Consider the following 15,641-nt stretch of genomic DNA (forward strand, 5'->3'; position numbering starts at 1 on the left):
ATTACAAATAGATGAATATAGATTCTAGAATACAAAGACACAATGCAATGAATCAGCTTGTTAAATGAAAAGTAAATTTTATTGTTCCTGAACGACAAAATAGACTTCTTTGGTTGTACAAATTCACTAGTTACAGTCTTGGATGAGCTCTAACCCTTGACCCCAGCACTACTGCCCTTCTCCTCCGACCCATTTGGAAAAAACAACAGCCCCAAGAGAATTCAAGAAGAGATAACCAAAAAAAGATCAAACAGTTCTGCCTTAAATGTAGTGAATCCCATTGTCTGGAAAGTTTTACCTACTAAGAAAATCAGCCATTTGCAAATGTTATCAACCTAACTGAATTTCAGTCAGGGAGAGCAACACAGAAAGCTATGATTAAAACGCGCTTCTCCAACAATGCTGCAATCAGATAACATCCACTGACAGCAGCAGGTAAAGCAGAGAAAAGAGATTGAGAATGATGGTCGAATGAGATTGAGAGGGATTAACAAAATGTTTTCTGCCCCTACAGGTTCTCACAGTAAAGCCAATATACATGCAGAGAGAGCGAGAGTGAGAGAAAAAAAGAGCAAAGGCGAGAGAGCAAGAGTGAGAGCTCCCCAGTCCAGACACTTGCTTGGTCGTGGCTTCGTAGACTGGCTCAGTTCCGACCGTTAAGTTTTGCTTTCCTTTTAGTATTTTGTACATTATTCACACAATGATAAAGGATTTTCAGTGGCGTCAGATTTAAATTAACCAAAGACAGATACAAAAATAAGCAAACACCTGCTACCTTCACCTGCCAAATTTGAAAGATATGAGTGAGATTCACATTGACAAATTATGTCCCCAAAAAGGGCTGGGAAAGTACCGTATATAATGTCAATGGAGATGAAGCTGATACTGAGTTTATGATCACAAATTGACAGGCATTTTGAATTAGGACTAGAGGCTCAGATTTCTGTCAATATATGCATGTCTGCTGGTCTCTCCAGTGTCGTTACATTCTCTAGAATGGGATTCTGACAGACTCATAAACCTGGTCTAGGACAGCTAGAGCTGGTCCACTGATATCACCACTGATATCACAAACTGTACTGAGATCAGTTTCCCTACAAGAGTATGTGACAGCCCGTACATGTACCATGCTACATTAGGGACGTTTCATCAGTCAGAACCTGGTTTAGGCCGGTGCAGCAACAAAGTGAAAACAAATGTATTCATTGGCCCCCCCCAAAAAAAGAAGCGGGTTGAGGATGATTAAAAAAGGCAGTTGCCTCATAAGATCATTATGCTTTGATGTCATTAGGATAAATAAAATGCTATGCACCGCGCCATTGTTTGGTTGTACAGGGATTAACAACAATGTATTACAGGGGAGGCTTCAGATTAGAGTAATAAAACGCAAGAAAAATAAATTATTTAAAAAGATTCAAATGTTTTCTAAGCAGTGCGGCAGTGCAATCGAGATATGTACGTAGTGTTTAAAATGCATTGCACACGTGGCAGTGAAGGTAGCAGTATGTTCCCACCTCCTACAATATATACACTCCCCCTCCCCAAAGCCCGCTAAAAACCCTGACATTTCACAATCTATTCACTGAAAACCTCCAAAATAGCATCTGAAAAGTTAGTATTACAGCTACACATTTCATTTTTTTTTCTCCATTGCTCTTCCAGAAAACATTTTTCTTTTAAAACGGCAAAAAATCAGAGGCGCAAAAATAAAAACATAAGTCGCCTGTTAATATAATTCAGCTTCTAAAACGCAAACTGAAGAAAAATAACCCAAATGAAAAGGAAAACGTTGAAACGAAATGCTAGCCTCACAGGCCCTCCTCCTCCCTGGTATCGGGAACGTTGGGCCTTGTGTTGATGCCAACTCATCCTCAGACTGTCAAGGCAAGACTGGCACGCAGGACATGACATGGTATGTGTGTTTGTTGATTATCAGCATCATAGTCTCTGCAGTGGTTACATGGGACGCATCTCCCAAACTTGTGAGTGTGTGTAGTGTATAGTGACTCAGTGCCACCTGTGTGTGTCACACCCGAGTCTCCTGCGGTAGGTGTGTGAGTTGTTATGTGGGCACGGCGGTCTCCAGGCTGCGGCGGCCCTGCCTCAGCTTGCGTTTGTTTCTGTAGAGGGCCATCTCCTCCAGCGTTGAGGTGGCAGTGGGGACCTCAGCGGGCACTGGCGGGCACAGAGAAACCAATATCAACATAACACACTGGAGACTAAATCTAGGTTCACCTTTCAGTGAATCATACAGACAACAGTTTCCACCAATGCCAGAGCTATGGCCAGTAAGAGCAAGCTCTGCTTTGAGAGAGAGGAGAGGGAGAGAAAGCGTGGCTAGTCTGCCCGGCAACACCAGCGATACAGTTCCTAATAGGCAGGGGGCTGAGTGGGGGAAAGGAGAGGCTTGGTTCTGAACAGACGCAGTAACCTTATCCCAACAACACCAGCAGCTGCAAACCAAACTGTCCCATTTGGAAGTAGAAATAGCAAAAAAGTTGAATGAAGGAAAATGTATTCAAAATAATTGGACGCTCAATGTCTTGAAGGGGAAGTGTAGTATTTTACCAACTTAATGTTAGACGGTTCCTCACCCTGAAAGTAGCTAGCAGTGGCTAAAGTCTGCTTAAGTTTGTAGTGGGCTTTTTAAAGAACACAGAACCATCGATTAGTTTATCTTGGCCCATAGACTACTTTCAAGGTGAGGAACCATCTAAAGTGAAGCTGCAAAATCCTCGACTTCACCTTTAAGTCTTTGGTTTAGTAAATTTGAGTTCATGCAGGATCTGGATCAGCAGTATTGAGAGTTTAACACACCAAACAATATGTACAGTACTGTAGCATGTTTGAAGGACTTGCTACAGTAGCTGGTTGATACCTGAGGAATTGGCAAGCTGGAGAAGCCATCAATGGTAAAGCAAACCCCCCCCCCCCCCCCCCCCCCAACGTTGGAAAACATCCCATGCCCTGATGTGGTTGTAGCCTCCACAACAACCGACACTGTTACAAAGGCTACAGCAATATCAGGACAAAACCATTCCCTTCCACACACGAGCGAGAGCGCAAGAGAGCAAATGGTCCTACTACACGACACATTAACGCACAGCAGTTCACACACTCAGGCCAAAGTGCTCTCACACACACAGAAACACGCAGTGTGTGAATCCTACCAATAGGAGTTGCTTATCCCTGGAAGTCACCTGAATCAAAGGGATAAAAGTGATCAGGACAACATATTGTACATTATATGGGCTAGAGCTGTAAAATTCTGGTCATTTCCCCAAAATTGCCAGGTCCCGGTTGGACTATTTCAGGAATCAGGAGGGAATAAGCAGGACATCTTGGAATCCTCCAACCAGGATTTTTGGTAAACCTGGCCATTTAGGGAAAGCTAACAGAATTTTGCCACCCTTGGGCTTAATCCTAATTAAAGTACCCTATTTACCAACAGAGATGCTGGACCTCACATGCTGTGGTTGTCAAGAGGTTTTGTAGACCCTGACCAACTGACACTCACCAGGGTTACTGGAGCCGTCGTCAATGAACTGAAAGTCGTCGACCGTGTCAGGGGACTGCAAGAGAAGGACACAGAGAGATTGTGAGTGGATGAAGACCAGGGAATGTGGCCACCTTTTATCCCAGGAACACCTTCACCAAGTTGAGTTAGGGGACTGGCAGTGGGTGGGTCTTGACCCAGGCAGTCACTTTGGCAGCAAGTGGGGGTAGAAGGTAGGTAGGTTCCACCTGCCCACAGCCACCGCAGCCTGGTCAGGCTGATGTTAGGAATCAGGAAGTTAAAAAGGTACAGTTGTGTTAGTCCATCAGTTCCGGGGGTTGTTCCATCACCCAGGTACAGCACAGAGAGCAGCTGTTCACAGGCAAGGAACCATTACAAGACACTGAGCAGAACCACAGTCACCGATGCAGCAGAGAAAGTCACAGCCCACTACACAGGTATCTGGACTAAGCACACACAGTAGCCCATCTTGGTGTGAATTCAACACTCATACATGCACCCCGAGTCTCAACACTTCAGCACTTCCACACTCCCTGATTTAAACCTTTAATTCCATCATAGGGAATGTGAAGGTGCACTCTGAGACAAGGGTGGAGAATCAGAACGCAACCATACAGGGTGCACACGTACACCCGAGGTCAACACACATTGTTAAAGCCCACCAAATAGCAGCTCAGTAACCGTATTCTAGAGAAGTTCTGCACATTCCAGTGTCCCCCTGAGTTAGTGGGCAGCAAATCAGTGCAGACTATTGGCTTCTTTAGTTCTACTGGATTTCGGTCATGAAGTCTAGGAAAGCTGGCTTCAAGAACATCAAATGATTAAATGGTGGAACTATTCGAGTATATAGCCATGTTATTTTTTACTAGTTATCCCTCGTGTCATTATTTCTATTTAATATTTTTTTCTCTCATCTCTGCATTGTTGGAAAAGGACCCGTAAGTCAGCATTTCACTGTTAGTCTACACCTGTTGTTTACGAAGCGGGTGACACATTTAATTTGGTCTTCGTTAGTTAAGAACAGCATGTTAAATATAGAACCCTAAGGCCAAGTTACAACGGGAGCAGTGGAGGAATATTTGGTGGCCTTTCAGTGTGGAAGACTGACTGAAAAAACATTGAATCCACAGATACCATACAAAATAATATTACAGAAGAAGCCATAAACCCCCCACCCCCCCAACTCAGGAAATAAAGACTGATAGCAGTACAGACAACTACAAAATACTGGACCAGAACCCACCACAACAACTGAGAAACAAGTCTCCCTGGCCCCAATGGAACCCCCTGTTTCCCCTGTTGACTCCTCCCCATGCAGGCTGAGATCCAAGCTTAGGGAGACATTCTGTTTAGCCCAGGATGTTCCCATCGCCAATATGCTGGTTAGGTTAAGCGATAGATTGGAAAATTGTATGCACCAGGAGTCAAGAGCATGACGGAAGATACCAAATGGAGGATGCTGTGTCGTTAGGTCTGCCTGGTACTGGGAGACGGAATTAGGAACCAGGACAGACAGAGCTCAGCCTCAGCCATGGACAGAGAGAGGGAGAGCGAGAGTGGCTGAGAAGGAGGGAGAGATGCAGTATCTGGGCAGTTTCTAATTGCTGGCTGTGTAGTGGGGCTAAAATCACTGGTTGGTGAGTGTTGATGTTGCTGGGTGAAAGCTGGTTGGTTAGTTGGGTTGAAAATAAACATAAAGGGATTGGTTGGTGAGTGTTGGATGGTGAGTGGGTGAACAGGGATGAGGGAAAGCTTTAAGTGGAGGTGAGAGGTCATCCTGATAGGAAACCCAGGGCCTGATTTAATTACGTGGTCAGTAGCTTACTGGTGTGTTAGTGTATTAGCATGTTTTTTTCCCAGGATCTATTCATCAACTAAATCAGAGGTAACAACTAGCAAGCCATATACCTCAAATGGAGCAGGGGAAAAAATCTAATCAGGTGGAGAGCCAAAATGGCGGCCGCTGTATAAGGTCTGATTACTGGAGGACTAGAGGGGAGAAAAGGGGGACTGGGGCAGAGGCAGCAGGGAAAGCCAAAGGGAGGGCTGGGGCCTGGGAGCTCAGCATGCAGGCAATACCTGGATGTCGTATACGGGTTTGGAAGAAGGAATGGCAGCAAACTGTCGGTAGTCAAACTTCTTTTCCGACAGGGACTAGAAGGACAGCAGAAAGGAATGAGGAAGAGGTCAGGAAAGAGGGAGAGAGTGAAGGAGGGACAGGGAAAGTGAAGGAGAGAGAGGAGGCAGCAGGTGGTGGATGGATGACTCATACTACAGTCCAGTGTGGCTTATGGAGGGAGAGGGATGTGATTGGCTGTGGTGATGATCCTGGCATTTGATTGGCTGTAGTGATGATTGTGTAGAATGGTGGAGAAAAATGTCCCTGCGCCTTAAAGCCCATTAACAATAACTTTTCTGTCTACAAATAAACACACTTGATGGTGGAACACCTCTCACCGGAACAGCTACTTAAAAAGATAAGGCAAAAGTTACTGTTATTCTCAGTTAAAATGAGCTCTGGCTGTCCAAGCAACAAGACCCTAGATTGAAATAGGTCATTAGAGACATCTCTACGAACACAAAAAGCAGGAGAAGACTCCATCCTTACCAGTCTGCCTGGTGACGTCACTCCTCTGGGACTGAAATCTGTACAAGACAGAAAAACGAGGTGGGTTAGGACACTATTAGTCTGAATCCAGTCGATGATTGAGGCGCCGCGGTATTGAGTGAGAGTGTGTCCCAAACGGCACCCTATTCCCTATATAGTGCACCATAAGACTCTTGTCAAAAGCAGGGTGCCATTTGAGATACAGACATTGAGTGAGAGTGAATAAATGTAGGGGCTGAGCTGTGTGACAATACATGAGACAGCCACTGACGTACCTTCCAGAGGGGTGGGGGATGGCGTGGGGGCGGGCGAGGGTGACTCGGCCAGCTGGTCTAGTGTGCCACGCTTCTTTCCCTCCCGAGACTTAGCGATGACCATCTGAGCCTTCAGAGCATCCTGCTCCAGAGACTTCATCCTGTTGGAGAGAGAGAGGACACCATCAGATAGAGAGATGGACAGGAGAGAGGGAGAGAAAGTGAGAGAATGAATGAGAAGAGGGTAGAGAGAAGTGAAAGAGAAAAGAGAGATGAGTGAGGGAGAGCGAGCGAGAGGATACTAAGGCACGGTGCTCTAATGGAGTGGCGAGGACAATCAGACAACACCAGCTGTTGGGTGCTCCTTGTCCTGGCCTGCTGTGGCTCACTCAACACAGAAATGCTCGTTAATAAGACTACAGTATCAAGACTAGCATGGCAGACAGCATCCAGGAGAAGGACTACCTAGACAGGCCCCCAGCTCACAGACTGCTGCAGCCACACTGTTAGTACGACAAAAGATGGAGTAAAACCAAGAGACGAGCGAGGGAGAGAGAGAGCGAGAGAGACGTAGAACGTAACAAAGAGACAAAGCTAGCGACTGAGCGAATGGACGCAGCCAGCCAGGACGTGCAGAAGCGGTGACGTCAAAAGCAGTCGGTGAAAAGCACAGATAGAGGCACAGTCGTATTGAGTACACTTGCTTGGACCCCTAAAACTCAACCCCCCCCCCCCAAACCATGGCACCCCACAGCAGCACAACCCCCATGGGTGTGTGGACCTGGGCCAGTGGGTGAGGTGAGCAGACCTGAGCTGGGAGGCAGCGGAGGAAGCGGCAGCGTTTTGGGGCTGAGGGGGCGGCACGGTGCCCTGAGACGCCCTCACTCGCGACTGGTAGAGCCTCTTAGCCAGGTCCTGCTCATACTGCCTAACATCCTCCTCTAGGCCATAGGGCCTGCTCCCACAACGAGGAGGGGGGGGAGAGGGGGAGGAGGACAGGAATACGCACAGAGGGACGGGCGGATAGGGGACACAGAGAGAAGAAAAAAAGCAGATATGGGAGATAAAACATTGAAACGAATAGGAGAGAGTGTGTCAGGGGAAAACCAATGAGACCAGTCTAGCAGAGATGAAAACAGTGAGAGGGAGGAGATCAGAAGTAGATAGAATCTCTGACAATTCCATGAGGAAAAGATGAGAAGAAATATCTGACAAAAGCAAAGACAGTAGAAACACAGAAAAAGAGCTTGGGAAGGAAAATAGGAATATTGGCCCCTGCTGTTATCTACTTGGCTCAGTACTTAGAATATATTGATTTATGTCCTTTTTTGTTCACACATATTCAAAATGTCCTTTTGTGGGTGTGTGATTGTGTAAGCATGTGTGTGTGTGTGTGTGTACCTTGCTGCCCTCCACATGGCTCTCTTCTCGGCCTCCAGAGCCCGTTTCTCGGCGGGGGACAGGTCCTTGTCTCCGGCCGGGGCCAGCTCTGGACTCTGCATCCTCAGCCGCTCCTGTTGCCTCCGCTCTGCCTTGGCCGTCCGGATGGGAGCCCCCGACTCTCCAGGGTACACTGGGATCAGACTGGAGGAGGGGGTGGAACACACAATGTCAAAACACACTGCTCTCACACACACACACACACTTCAGGTGACTCGGTAGTGTCACACAAGTTCGGGAGATGCGTCCCACTGCAGAGACTATGATGCTGATAATCAACACACGCACGGATATGGCTTAAAATCCAGGAAGTGTTAGGTTGTCTTTACCCAGTCATGGAGTTGGGCCGCTGCTGATCCAACCTGAAGCTCTCCTCTAAGGAATTCCTCTGGGAGTCTCCTTTACCATCCACTGACGAGGGCCTATTGGCACAACCATAAATAAGGGAAGATTAATACGCTAAATTTAAAATAAAAAACTCCACAATATAATCTCCCATTACTCCAAACAAACATCTGAAAATTATAATGAGCAATCAATTCATCTTGATTTAAAGTTAATTTCCTAACAAGAGAATAGGCTGTACCCTGAGCTGCCACAGTAGCTAGGGGGCGTGGCGCTGTAGCTGGGGGGCGTGTTATAGTGCCTGGGGGGCGTGGCCACAGGCTCCACCTTGTACTCCACCCCGTCCAGCAACACCTTGCCCGTGGCCTTCAACACTCCCATCTGCGTCACCAGGTCGTCGTCCTCCTCATCATCGTCATCCATCAGGTACTCCCGCGCCCGCTGCTCAAATCTCCTCTCTGGTTTGGTGGTGGTGCAGAATGAATTCCATTAGGATGAGATTCATCAAGGTCTCAGTGTTTCAACCAACAAGTACACATTGTTTGTTGTAGCCATGAACAAGCACACCTGATTCAACTTATCAACAAGCCCTGGAGTTGAAACAGGTGGATTTATCAGGGGCAACATACATGTGTGATGTTGCGGGTAGTCAAGGACTGGTGTTGGGGAACCACTGGTCCATCTGACCAAAATGAGTTGTAGCATTAGAGCAACTTTCCCCAAATTCCCAGGTTTTCCAAACCCCCCCCGCCTCAAAAAAATCTAAAATTCCCAGAATCATAAGCAACTAATTAAGTATCCTCCAATACAGGATTTCTGGAAACATGCAACCCTATAATTGTTATATATTTTTTAAATTCTCAATTTAACATTTATTTTACTAGGCAAGTCAGTTAAGAACAAATTCTTATTTACAATGGCGGCTTAGGACAACTGCCTTGTTCAGGGGCAGAACGACAGATTTTTTTTTGTCAGCTCGGGGATTCGATCTAGCAACCTTCCGGTTACTGCCCCAACGCTCTACCCACTAGGCTACCTGCCGCCCCTAGAAGTTGGTGAAGGGTATTATTTGGCTGGCTGACAAACCTTCCTCTTCCCTCATCTTCTTCAGGTCATCTGCTCCCACCAGGGACACGCGGCCTTTGGGCTTGCTGTCGGGCGTCTGCTGCTTCATGTCAATCTCGAAGTACTTCTGTCTGTCCCTGAAGGAGCGCTGCTCTGGGCTGTCTCTGCCCCCAGGAGATGGAGTCTGTAGGGGATAGGAGGGTTAGGATGGAGGCAGAGCAACAGTCCTCAAACATGACCCACACCGCCCTCTGGAATGGCCACGGGGACCAAAGACGACATCATTTAGGGTTTGACGTGCAGAACCAAGTGCTAAATGTGAACACATGCAAGATCCCACAGCAATTATTTCCAAACATGCAGATTTGAGATAAACCACCATTTTGAACTGAGAATAATCAGTTTTGAAGATGAAGTTTTTACAGTATATTCAGCACAGTATTCATTGATTGTCAAGCAGTAGGTGGGAAAAAGATCAATTAGGCAGTTGAATCACAACCCAACACCACTAGCTACGATTCATTTTGAGAAGGATGATTGATTGACAGGATCCTACCTCTGACACTAAATGTAGCACCGGCACCCCATCTCTATGTAAGTAACAGTGATATAGACACTGCCATCACCACCAAAGCGAAGGGGACCCGCAGCTTGATCTGAGCCCGATTACGGGTACGCACGGCGGGCGGGGAGGGGGGGGGGGGTACCTTTACGACCATGTCCATTGAGGCTCTGGAGAGGCGTGGCACTGCTGCCAGACTCATATAGTCCCGACGGTCAGAGGAGAGGGAGGGTCGGGGAGAGACGTGGGCTGCCAGACCTCCGTCCCCCTCTACCTCATCCTCAAACACCTCGTTGTTCAGCTCAGGCTGAAAGAGCCACAGAAGTTGTCACGTGACCGGAGTGTCAGCCCAACGGGACATGACTAACCGCCAATGTCACTTTAATACAGGTTTTTATCTGCACTTCTTGGAACACATTCCGACCTGTGTTGCCATTCGAACTCATTCGACATCCCACAGACAACACAAAAACACACTGGTCATTAACGCTGTACCTACAACATGTATTGTAATTTGGTACAAAGGCTCACCTCTAGAGAAGGAGAAGGCAGGTTGGACTGGATGTTGTTCCTCTGGCCATACAGGTCCTGTTGGTGGACACAGAAGAGAGTGTGTAAGAGGGAAGCAGCCATTGGAACGGCCCAGTCATCACACAGTGAAGAGGCACAAACGTAGAAATAGAATCACAGATTCTATTTCTATGGACACAAAGCAGGCAAGGTGATGAGGATGGTTGAGATGGGATTTAAAATGGATGGGACTTCTCAGCACAGGAGCTACAGGCGTCTGATGACCGAAAGATTGTTTTCAGAGGGTGAATTGTGAAAAGCAGCACCGGGACGACAGAGCTGCCGCTGTGTACATTTCAACACAGTACGGACCACAGTTACAGGCCCAAATGGGGGGTGGGGGACACACACAACCAAACGGTGAAGACGATCACCACAGCATGCTTGTTGGGACCCAGGGGGTGCATGGGCGGGGCAACCTGCCTACCTGCAGCGGTGGCTCCAACATGGCCAGCGAGTGAGGCACGGCGGCAAACGCCTTGTATGCCTGCTTGGGGTTCAGGGAGAACTCATCGATTGTGTCAGGGGAGGGGGCACGAGGCTGCAGCTGGGGGGGGGGTCAGGAGGCAAGAGAGGGAGGTCCATGAAGTGGGAGGAGCCATAGGGAAGGAGGAGGAGACAGAACAAGACAAGGAGAGGGACAATGAGATAAAACAGCCAAGCTGAAGAAGAAAGTGGAAGAACAGGTAGGTGGGAGACAGACCATGACATGAGGGGGATGTTTCGAGACAGACAGTAGGGCTGGGCGGATGAGGATGTGCCTGCCTTGTTGAAGCTATGGCACTCAGGTAATGTGCACAACTCGGCAGCGATAATAACCTTATATACAGGAAACTGGGAGATGGTTGAGATTCAACCCATAGCTGACTAAAAGCTGAGGGTTGATGCTGTGGGGTTAGCCCAATCACCAGATGGATTGAAACAAACATTCCAGAACTCCCCTGCGTGCAATTGGTTGGCTCTGGCTACAGTCGCAGCGAGTTAGGCTGAGAATGCAGGTCCACTTTCACAGAGCTTGTCTTCAACAACAGCGCTATTACTTTGAGTTCCTGTGTGCGAATGAATGCAGGGACAGGGACCCAGTTCAAACTCTTTGGTAAGTAGCTTCCGAAATGGTATGAAATCATGTTGACATTTTTTTTGGCAATTAGCATTCGTGACACTGCTGTGAGTCAGTGAGGCACCAGTTTTTGAGACAGCAGAACAGGGGTGGGGGGGGGTCTCACCCTCACCCTACGTGGTGGTGAGGGGTCTTACAGAGGTCTGGGAGTTGATGGGGGAGGGGCCATGCTGGAAGGGGTTGGGACTGCTGTGCCCGTCTCTGCTGTGCCCGTCCGGAGTGCCTGGCGAGGTGCTTGGCCGCCCGCCACCACGGGAGAGTGGCTGGATGGAACCCGGCCTCGTCTGGAAGGGAAAACCACAACAAAGATGTTAACAACTTCAATATAGTCTCAACAGTGCGAAAGGACTAGGAATGCTTACTGTCAATGAAAGACAATGAGAGCACAGATCTTGCCCCCATACGTGCTAGATCGAAGGTCAATACCTCATAGGGACTCAATGGCGAGTTATTCTTGGCAGGCAGTGCACTTTGGGGGAAATGAATGCTTGCCTGAAAGAAAACACAGCAGAATGCATGGAGCTGACACGATGGCTTACATGACAAGTCACACACCCCTATGCTAGCATTTCAACATAGGGTGAAGTTGCCCTTAGATGCTGATCGTGGGTCAGTTTGCCATTTTCTCCACTAATGGTTCAGGTTAGGACTGGGGAAGGGGAAGCTGATCCTAGATCTTTACCTAGAGGATATTTCACCCTGGCGCTTTCAAGATGCAGGCATGGCAAAAAACATGGTTCTCACACTAACATACATGCAGAATGGAAACGCTTTCGCCACTACTACCCTGACGATGTAAAATTAACTCTAGCTCTGAATTCTGGAACACATCTGTTCTGAAACTGAACAACCTGCAGTAGCTCAGAACACATTCCAATACTTGAACATATTTCAACATCGTTTTCACTGCAAAGCTCAGGGTTCCTTACACATTCCAGCCAAGCTAGAATTAAAAAAGGCTCAGGTTTCGGGTAGGGTCCCGAACAGGGAGAGAATCTGAGTCTCCAAAAACAGAGAGCGCATCCCAAACTGCACCCTATTCCCTATGGGCCCTGGTAAAAAGCAGTGCACTATAAAAAAGGCAATAGGGCACCATTTGGGGTTTCAACCAGTCGAATACTGCATGAAGCAGAGAAAGCATCAGTAATAAGTGGCTATGGCAAGCTCAGCAGTCACACATGTAGTATAGCTCTGCTGTAGTACAGCTCATTAAAAACCGCTGACACAATGGCAAAAGGATCAGACTCTACTGGTGGTAGTCTATGGAAGCTGAGCGGACAAAGCCAGGCCAGAACAGACCACTTACGAAGCGGGTCTCCCTGCCTGCACACAGGGAACTGGTGGAGGAATGAGCACTGGGCTAGGGAGGGAAGGAGGGAGGAAGAGGGTGAACCAGCAGGTAGGGTACCTCAAAGCCATCTACCCTGTTCTCTGAAGTGACTTATGGAAAAACATGAATAGGTGCTATGAAAGCAGAGGTGTCAATGAGAGGATTTGTTGGGGGTGGGGTGGACTTACCGGTTGTGTGCTAGGTGAGTAGGGGGCATCTCTAATGGGACTGTCTGTCCTGGGGGGCTCAGTGGAGGGTGCCTAGACAACACACAGCGAGAGACAGAGAGAGATTTAGCAGCTGTCCCAGCTTTTACCTATTTTACTTTCCTGCTTATTGTGGAACACTTAAGACCAGGATTTCTGGACAACAGTGGGACTTCTGGGAAAGCCACCAGATTGTTGCAACCCTATTGGTGCAGCAAATACTAGCAGACATGTCCTTGAGCACATGCACTTCTCATTTCAGTCAACAAGCAGCTACCGCTGGGCACCATGCACTTTAGCATGTGTCTCTACTGTACCATGGTTACCGTTCCTTTCAAACTCATACTTGAGATGTTTAGGATTGAGGCTCGAGTTCCTCCTCGCAGCTGTTGAGTGGACATTCCTACCAGTCCAGGACTTCTAGCGGAAACGTTGTCACTGCAGAGTCCCTGCTGCGCTGTGCACTCCCACACTCATTCATAGCAGGACATTTCTCCATCTCAATTCCAACAGTCACATGCTCAATTGCTCATGGTTATTTTCAATGGGTTAGTGAAGGAGACATCCATCAAAACTGGTGACTTTACACATCTCGGTCATTCAAGTCAACTTGGCTGGTTGGTGATTAGCACAAAAATAAGTCGGATCAGTTTATTACCCTAATGGTTAAGTTACAATGGAAAACTCAAAAACACATCTCTCAAACTCTTATCTGAAACATTTCTATTGGTGCACAGAGACAAAGGGAAGAGCTACTCCTACACTGTGCCACACACCATGCTGGCTAGAACCCACACACGCAGGCAGGCCGCTTGCCTTGCTGAACAACCAGGGCTGCAACTTGCCGCCGCTCCCGTAGCCCATGGGAGGCCCTGATAGGATACACTCCGAGGGGGGGCGGCCCTTTCCCTTGCGATTGGCCACCAGGAAGGGGTTCTCACTGAAGTTAATTGGCTGGGAGTCCACCAGAATCTCCTCCTCTTCATCTTCACCGGTAGGCGGGGCTTCCTGTCTAGCTGCTTCTTGATTGAAGGAGGTGATGGCGGGACTGGGAGAGTGCTGGGACATGTAGAGGTGCTCGGCCTCTGTGATCATAGTGGGGCAGGACTGAGGCAGAGCATGGGGGTCCACGTGGTAGAGGGAGGTGGAGGGCTGCCCCAGGCCAAAGCCCAGGGGCTCTAAGGGGGCAGAACATTGGGTCTGCAGGGGGGCCTCCATGAAGGCAGTCACACAGACAGAGGGAGCGAACTGAGGAGGAGCCAGAGAGAGCGAGAGAGCAAGAGAGAGAGCGCGCGAGAGCGAGAGAGGGATAAAGGCATAAGAAAACAGAAATCAGAACAGAGAGGGAAAGAGGGAACTGAGGAAGAGAAAGAGACCGATAAATAAAGACGAGGGAAATACAGAGAAGGTTGAAATACAGAACAGAAGGTAAGGTCCAAGCTAGATAAGAGATGGAGACTGATCTCCACGGGTTAAGAAATGAGATAAAGACTGGAGGAAAAGGAGGTGGAGACAGATGGGATAACAGATATGGGGAGCAGTGTTGTGTAAAATGCTAAAATAGACACGCAGCTAATCTCAGAGTTAGACCTACTTGACACTCTGGCAGGCCAGATATCAGAGCCATCAAACACAAAACCCATGTGTGACCAGCACATAGTGCCTTACGACACATCCACAGCCTAGTCGGCGTCCAAAATACAGCTGCAAAATTTCAGTAACTTTGCCAAAAGTCCCCAGGTATTCCGGAAAACCCGGATTTCCTGCTTATTCCCTTCTGATTTTGGGAATTTTCCAAACGGAATATCTGGAATAATGTTCAGCCCTACACACACATCTCAAATGCCTACCGTCCAGGTCGTGCGCAAAACATCTCTAATGCAGAAGGGCTTTCAGTGTATAAGGGAGGAGCACAGCCCATGTGACAGTTCATTTCATCTGGGGAGAAGGAGAGGAGTTTCTTGATTCCCGTTATACCAGAAGATAAAGGGTTATCTAGCCTTGTAGTTACGCTCACATTAACACTGGAGCAGCCTTCCCTGCCACCGTCTTCAATAAACCAAAACGCCATCAGTACAGTTGGACAGAATACACATAGGCTCCAGTGTACTCCTTACATTACGAATCAGGCCTCAATACACTCCACATACAGGACAACGGAGAGCTCATTACAGAAGCAAACCACGATGCCGGGCTTCATGCGTAACTAGATACAATACCGCACACAACTGTGGATTAAGGTCCTTGGATTAAACAAATCTTTTTTAACCAGAACGTGGCGTCACAGAGTGTGTTCCACAGGCAACACAGGTTTCGATCAACTCAAAATGTAATGTGCAAAATATGCCATGGTTTAAAGTGGGACGAGGCTTAGTCACTTCAGAACGAGATGGTCACGCGCATTCCACGACAATGGCCTTGACTTGTCGTGACAATCCAAATGGCGTCACTAAGAATACATGCAGTCTTGAATTGTGACACATTGTCTTGGCGGACATGCCGGTAAAAATGCCGCCTATAGTAGTGGAGGTCAGTGGGGTCACCCGCTGGGGTGGAATGTGAACACGTACCCTTTTGGCACAGGCTTGGAAGACAGTAGAAGACAGCTGGGGGGGGGGGGGGGA

At 48.0% G+C, this 15,641-nt stretch overlaps 1 protein-coding gene across 19 annotated transcripts in view; it reads right to left on the reverse strand.

Moving 5' to 3' along the window:
• Nucleotides 1–52: 52 nt before the first annotated feature.
• LOC110489900 (protein scribble homolog) overlaps nt 53–15,641 on the reverse strand; it is a 101,910-nt gene continuing 86,321 nt past the window's right edge. For 3 of the 19 annotated variants that reach the window (XM_036944158.1, XM_036944157.1, XM_036944155.1), the window contains 18 exons: nt 13,834–14,265; nt 13,000–13,071; nt 12,788–12,841; nt 11,908–11,973; nt 11,619–11,765; nt 10,789–10,908; nt 10,323–10,379; nt 9,937–10,098; nt 9,251–9,413; nt 8,406–8,622; nt 8,149–8,241; nt 7,781–7,963; nt 7,188–7,334; nt 6,401–6,540; nt 6,126–6,163; nt 5,597–5,671; nt 3,518–3,572; nt 53–2,175 (listed from right to left, as the gene is read on the reverse strand). In XM_036944158.1, the coding sequence (XP_036800053.1) occupies nt 2,063–2,175; nt 3,518–3,572; nt 5,597–5,671; nt 6,126–6,163; nt 6,401–6,540; nt 7,188–7,334; nt 7,781–7,963; nt 8,149–8,241; nt 8,406–8,622; nt 9,251–9,413; nt 9,937–10,098; nt 10,323–10,379; nt 10,789–10,908; nt 11,619–11,765; nt 11,908–11,973; nt 12,788–12,841; nt 13,000–13,071; nt 13,834–14,265 (2,334 nt within the window). In that variant the 3' untranslated portion in view covers nt 53–2,062. Of the gene's footprint in view, nt 2,176–3,170; nt 3,201–3,517; nt 3,573–5,596; nt 5,672–6,125; nt 6,164–6,400; nt 6,541–7,187; nt 7,335–7,780; nt 7,964–8,148; nt 8,242–8,405; nt 8,623–9,250; nt 9,414–9,936; nt 10,099–10,322; nt 10,380–10,788; nt 10,909–11,618; nt 11,766–11,907; nt 11,974–12,787; nt 12,842–12,999; nt 13,072–13,833; nt 14,266–15,641 lie in introns of all 19 variants that reach the window. The other 16 variants (XM_036944171.1, XM_036944169.1, XM_036944160.1 and 13 more) reach the window with 15 other exon arrangements.

The sequence above is a fragment of the Oncorhynchus mykiss genome, chromosome 15, assembly GCF_013265735.2.
Source record: "Oncorhynchus mykiss isolate Arlee chromosome 15, USDA_OmykA_1.1, whole genome shotgun sequence".
NCBI lineage: Eukaryota > Metazoa > Chordata > Actinopteri > Salmoniformes > Salmonidae > Oncorhynchus > Oncorhynchus mykiss.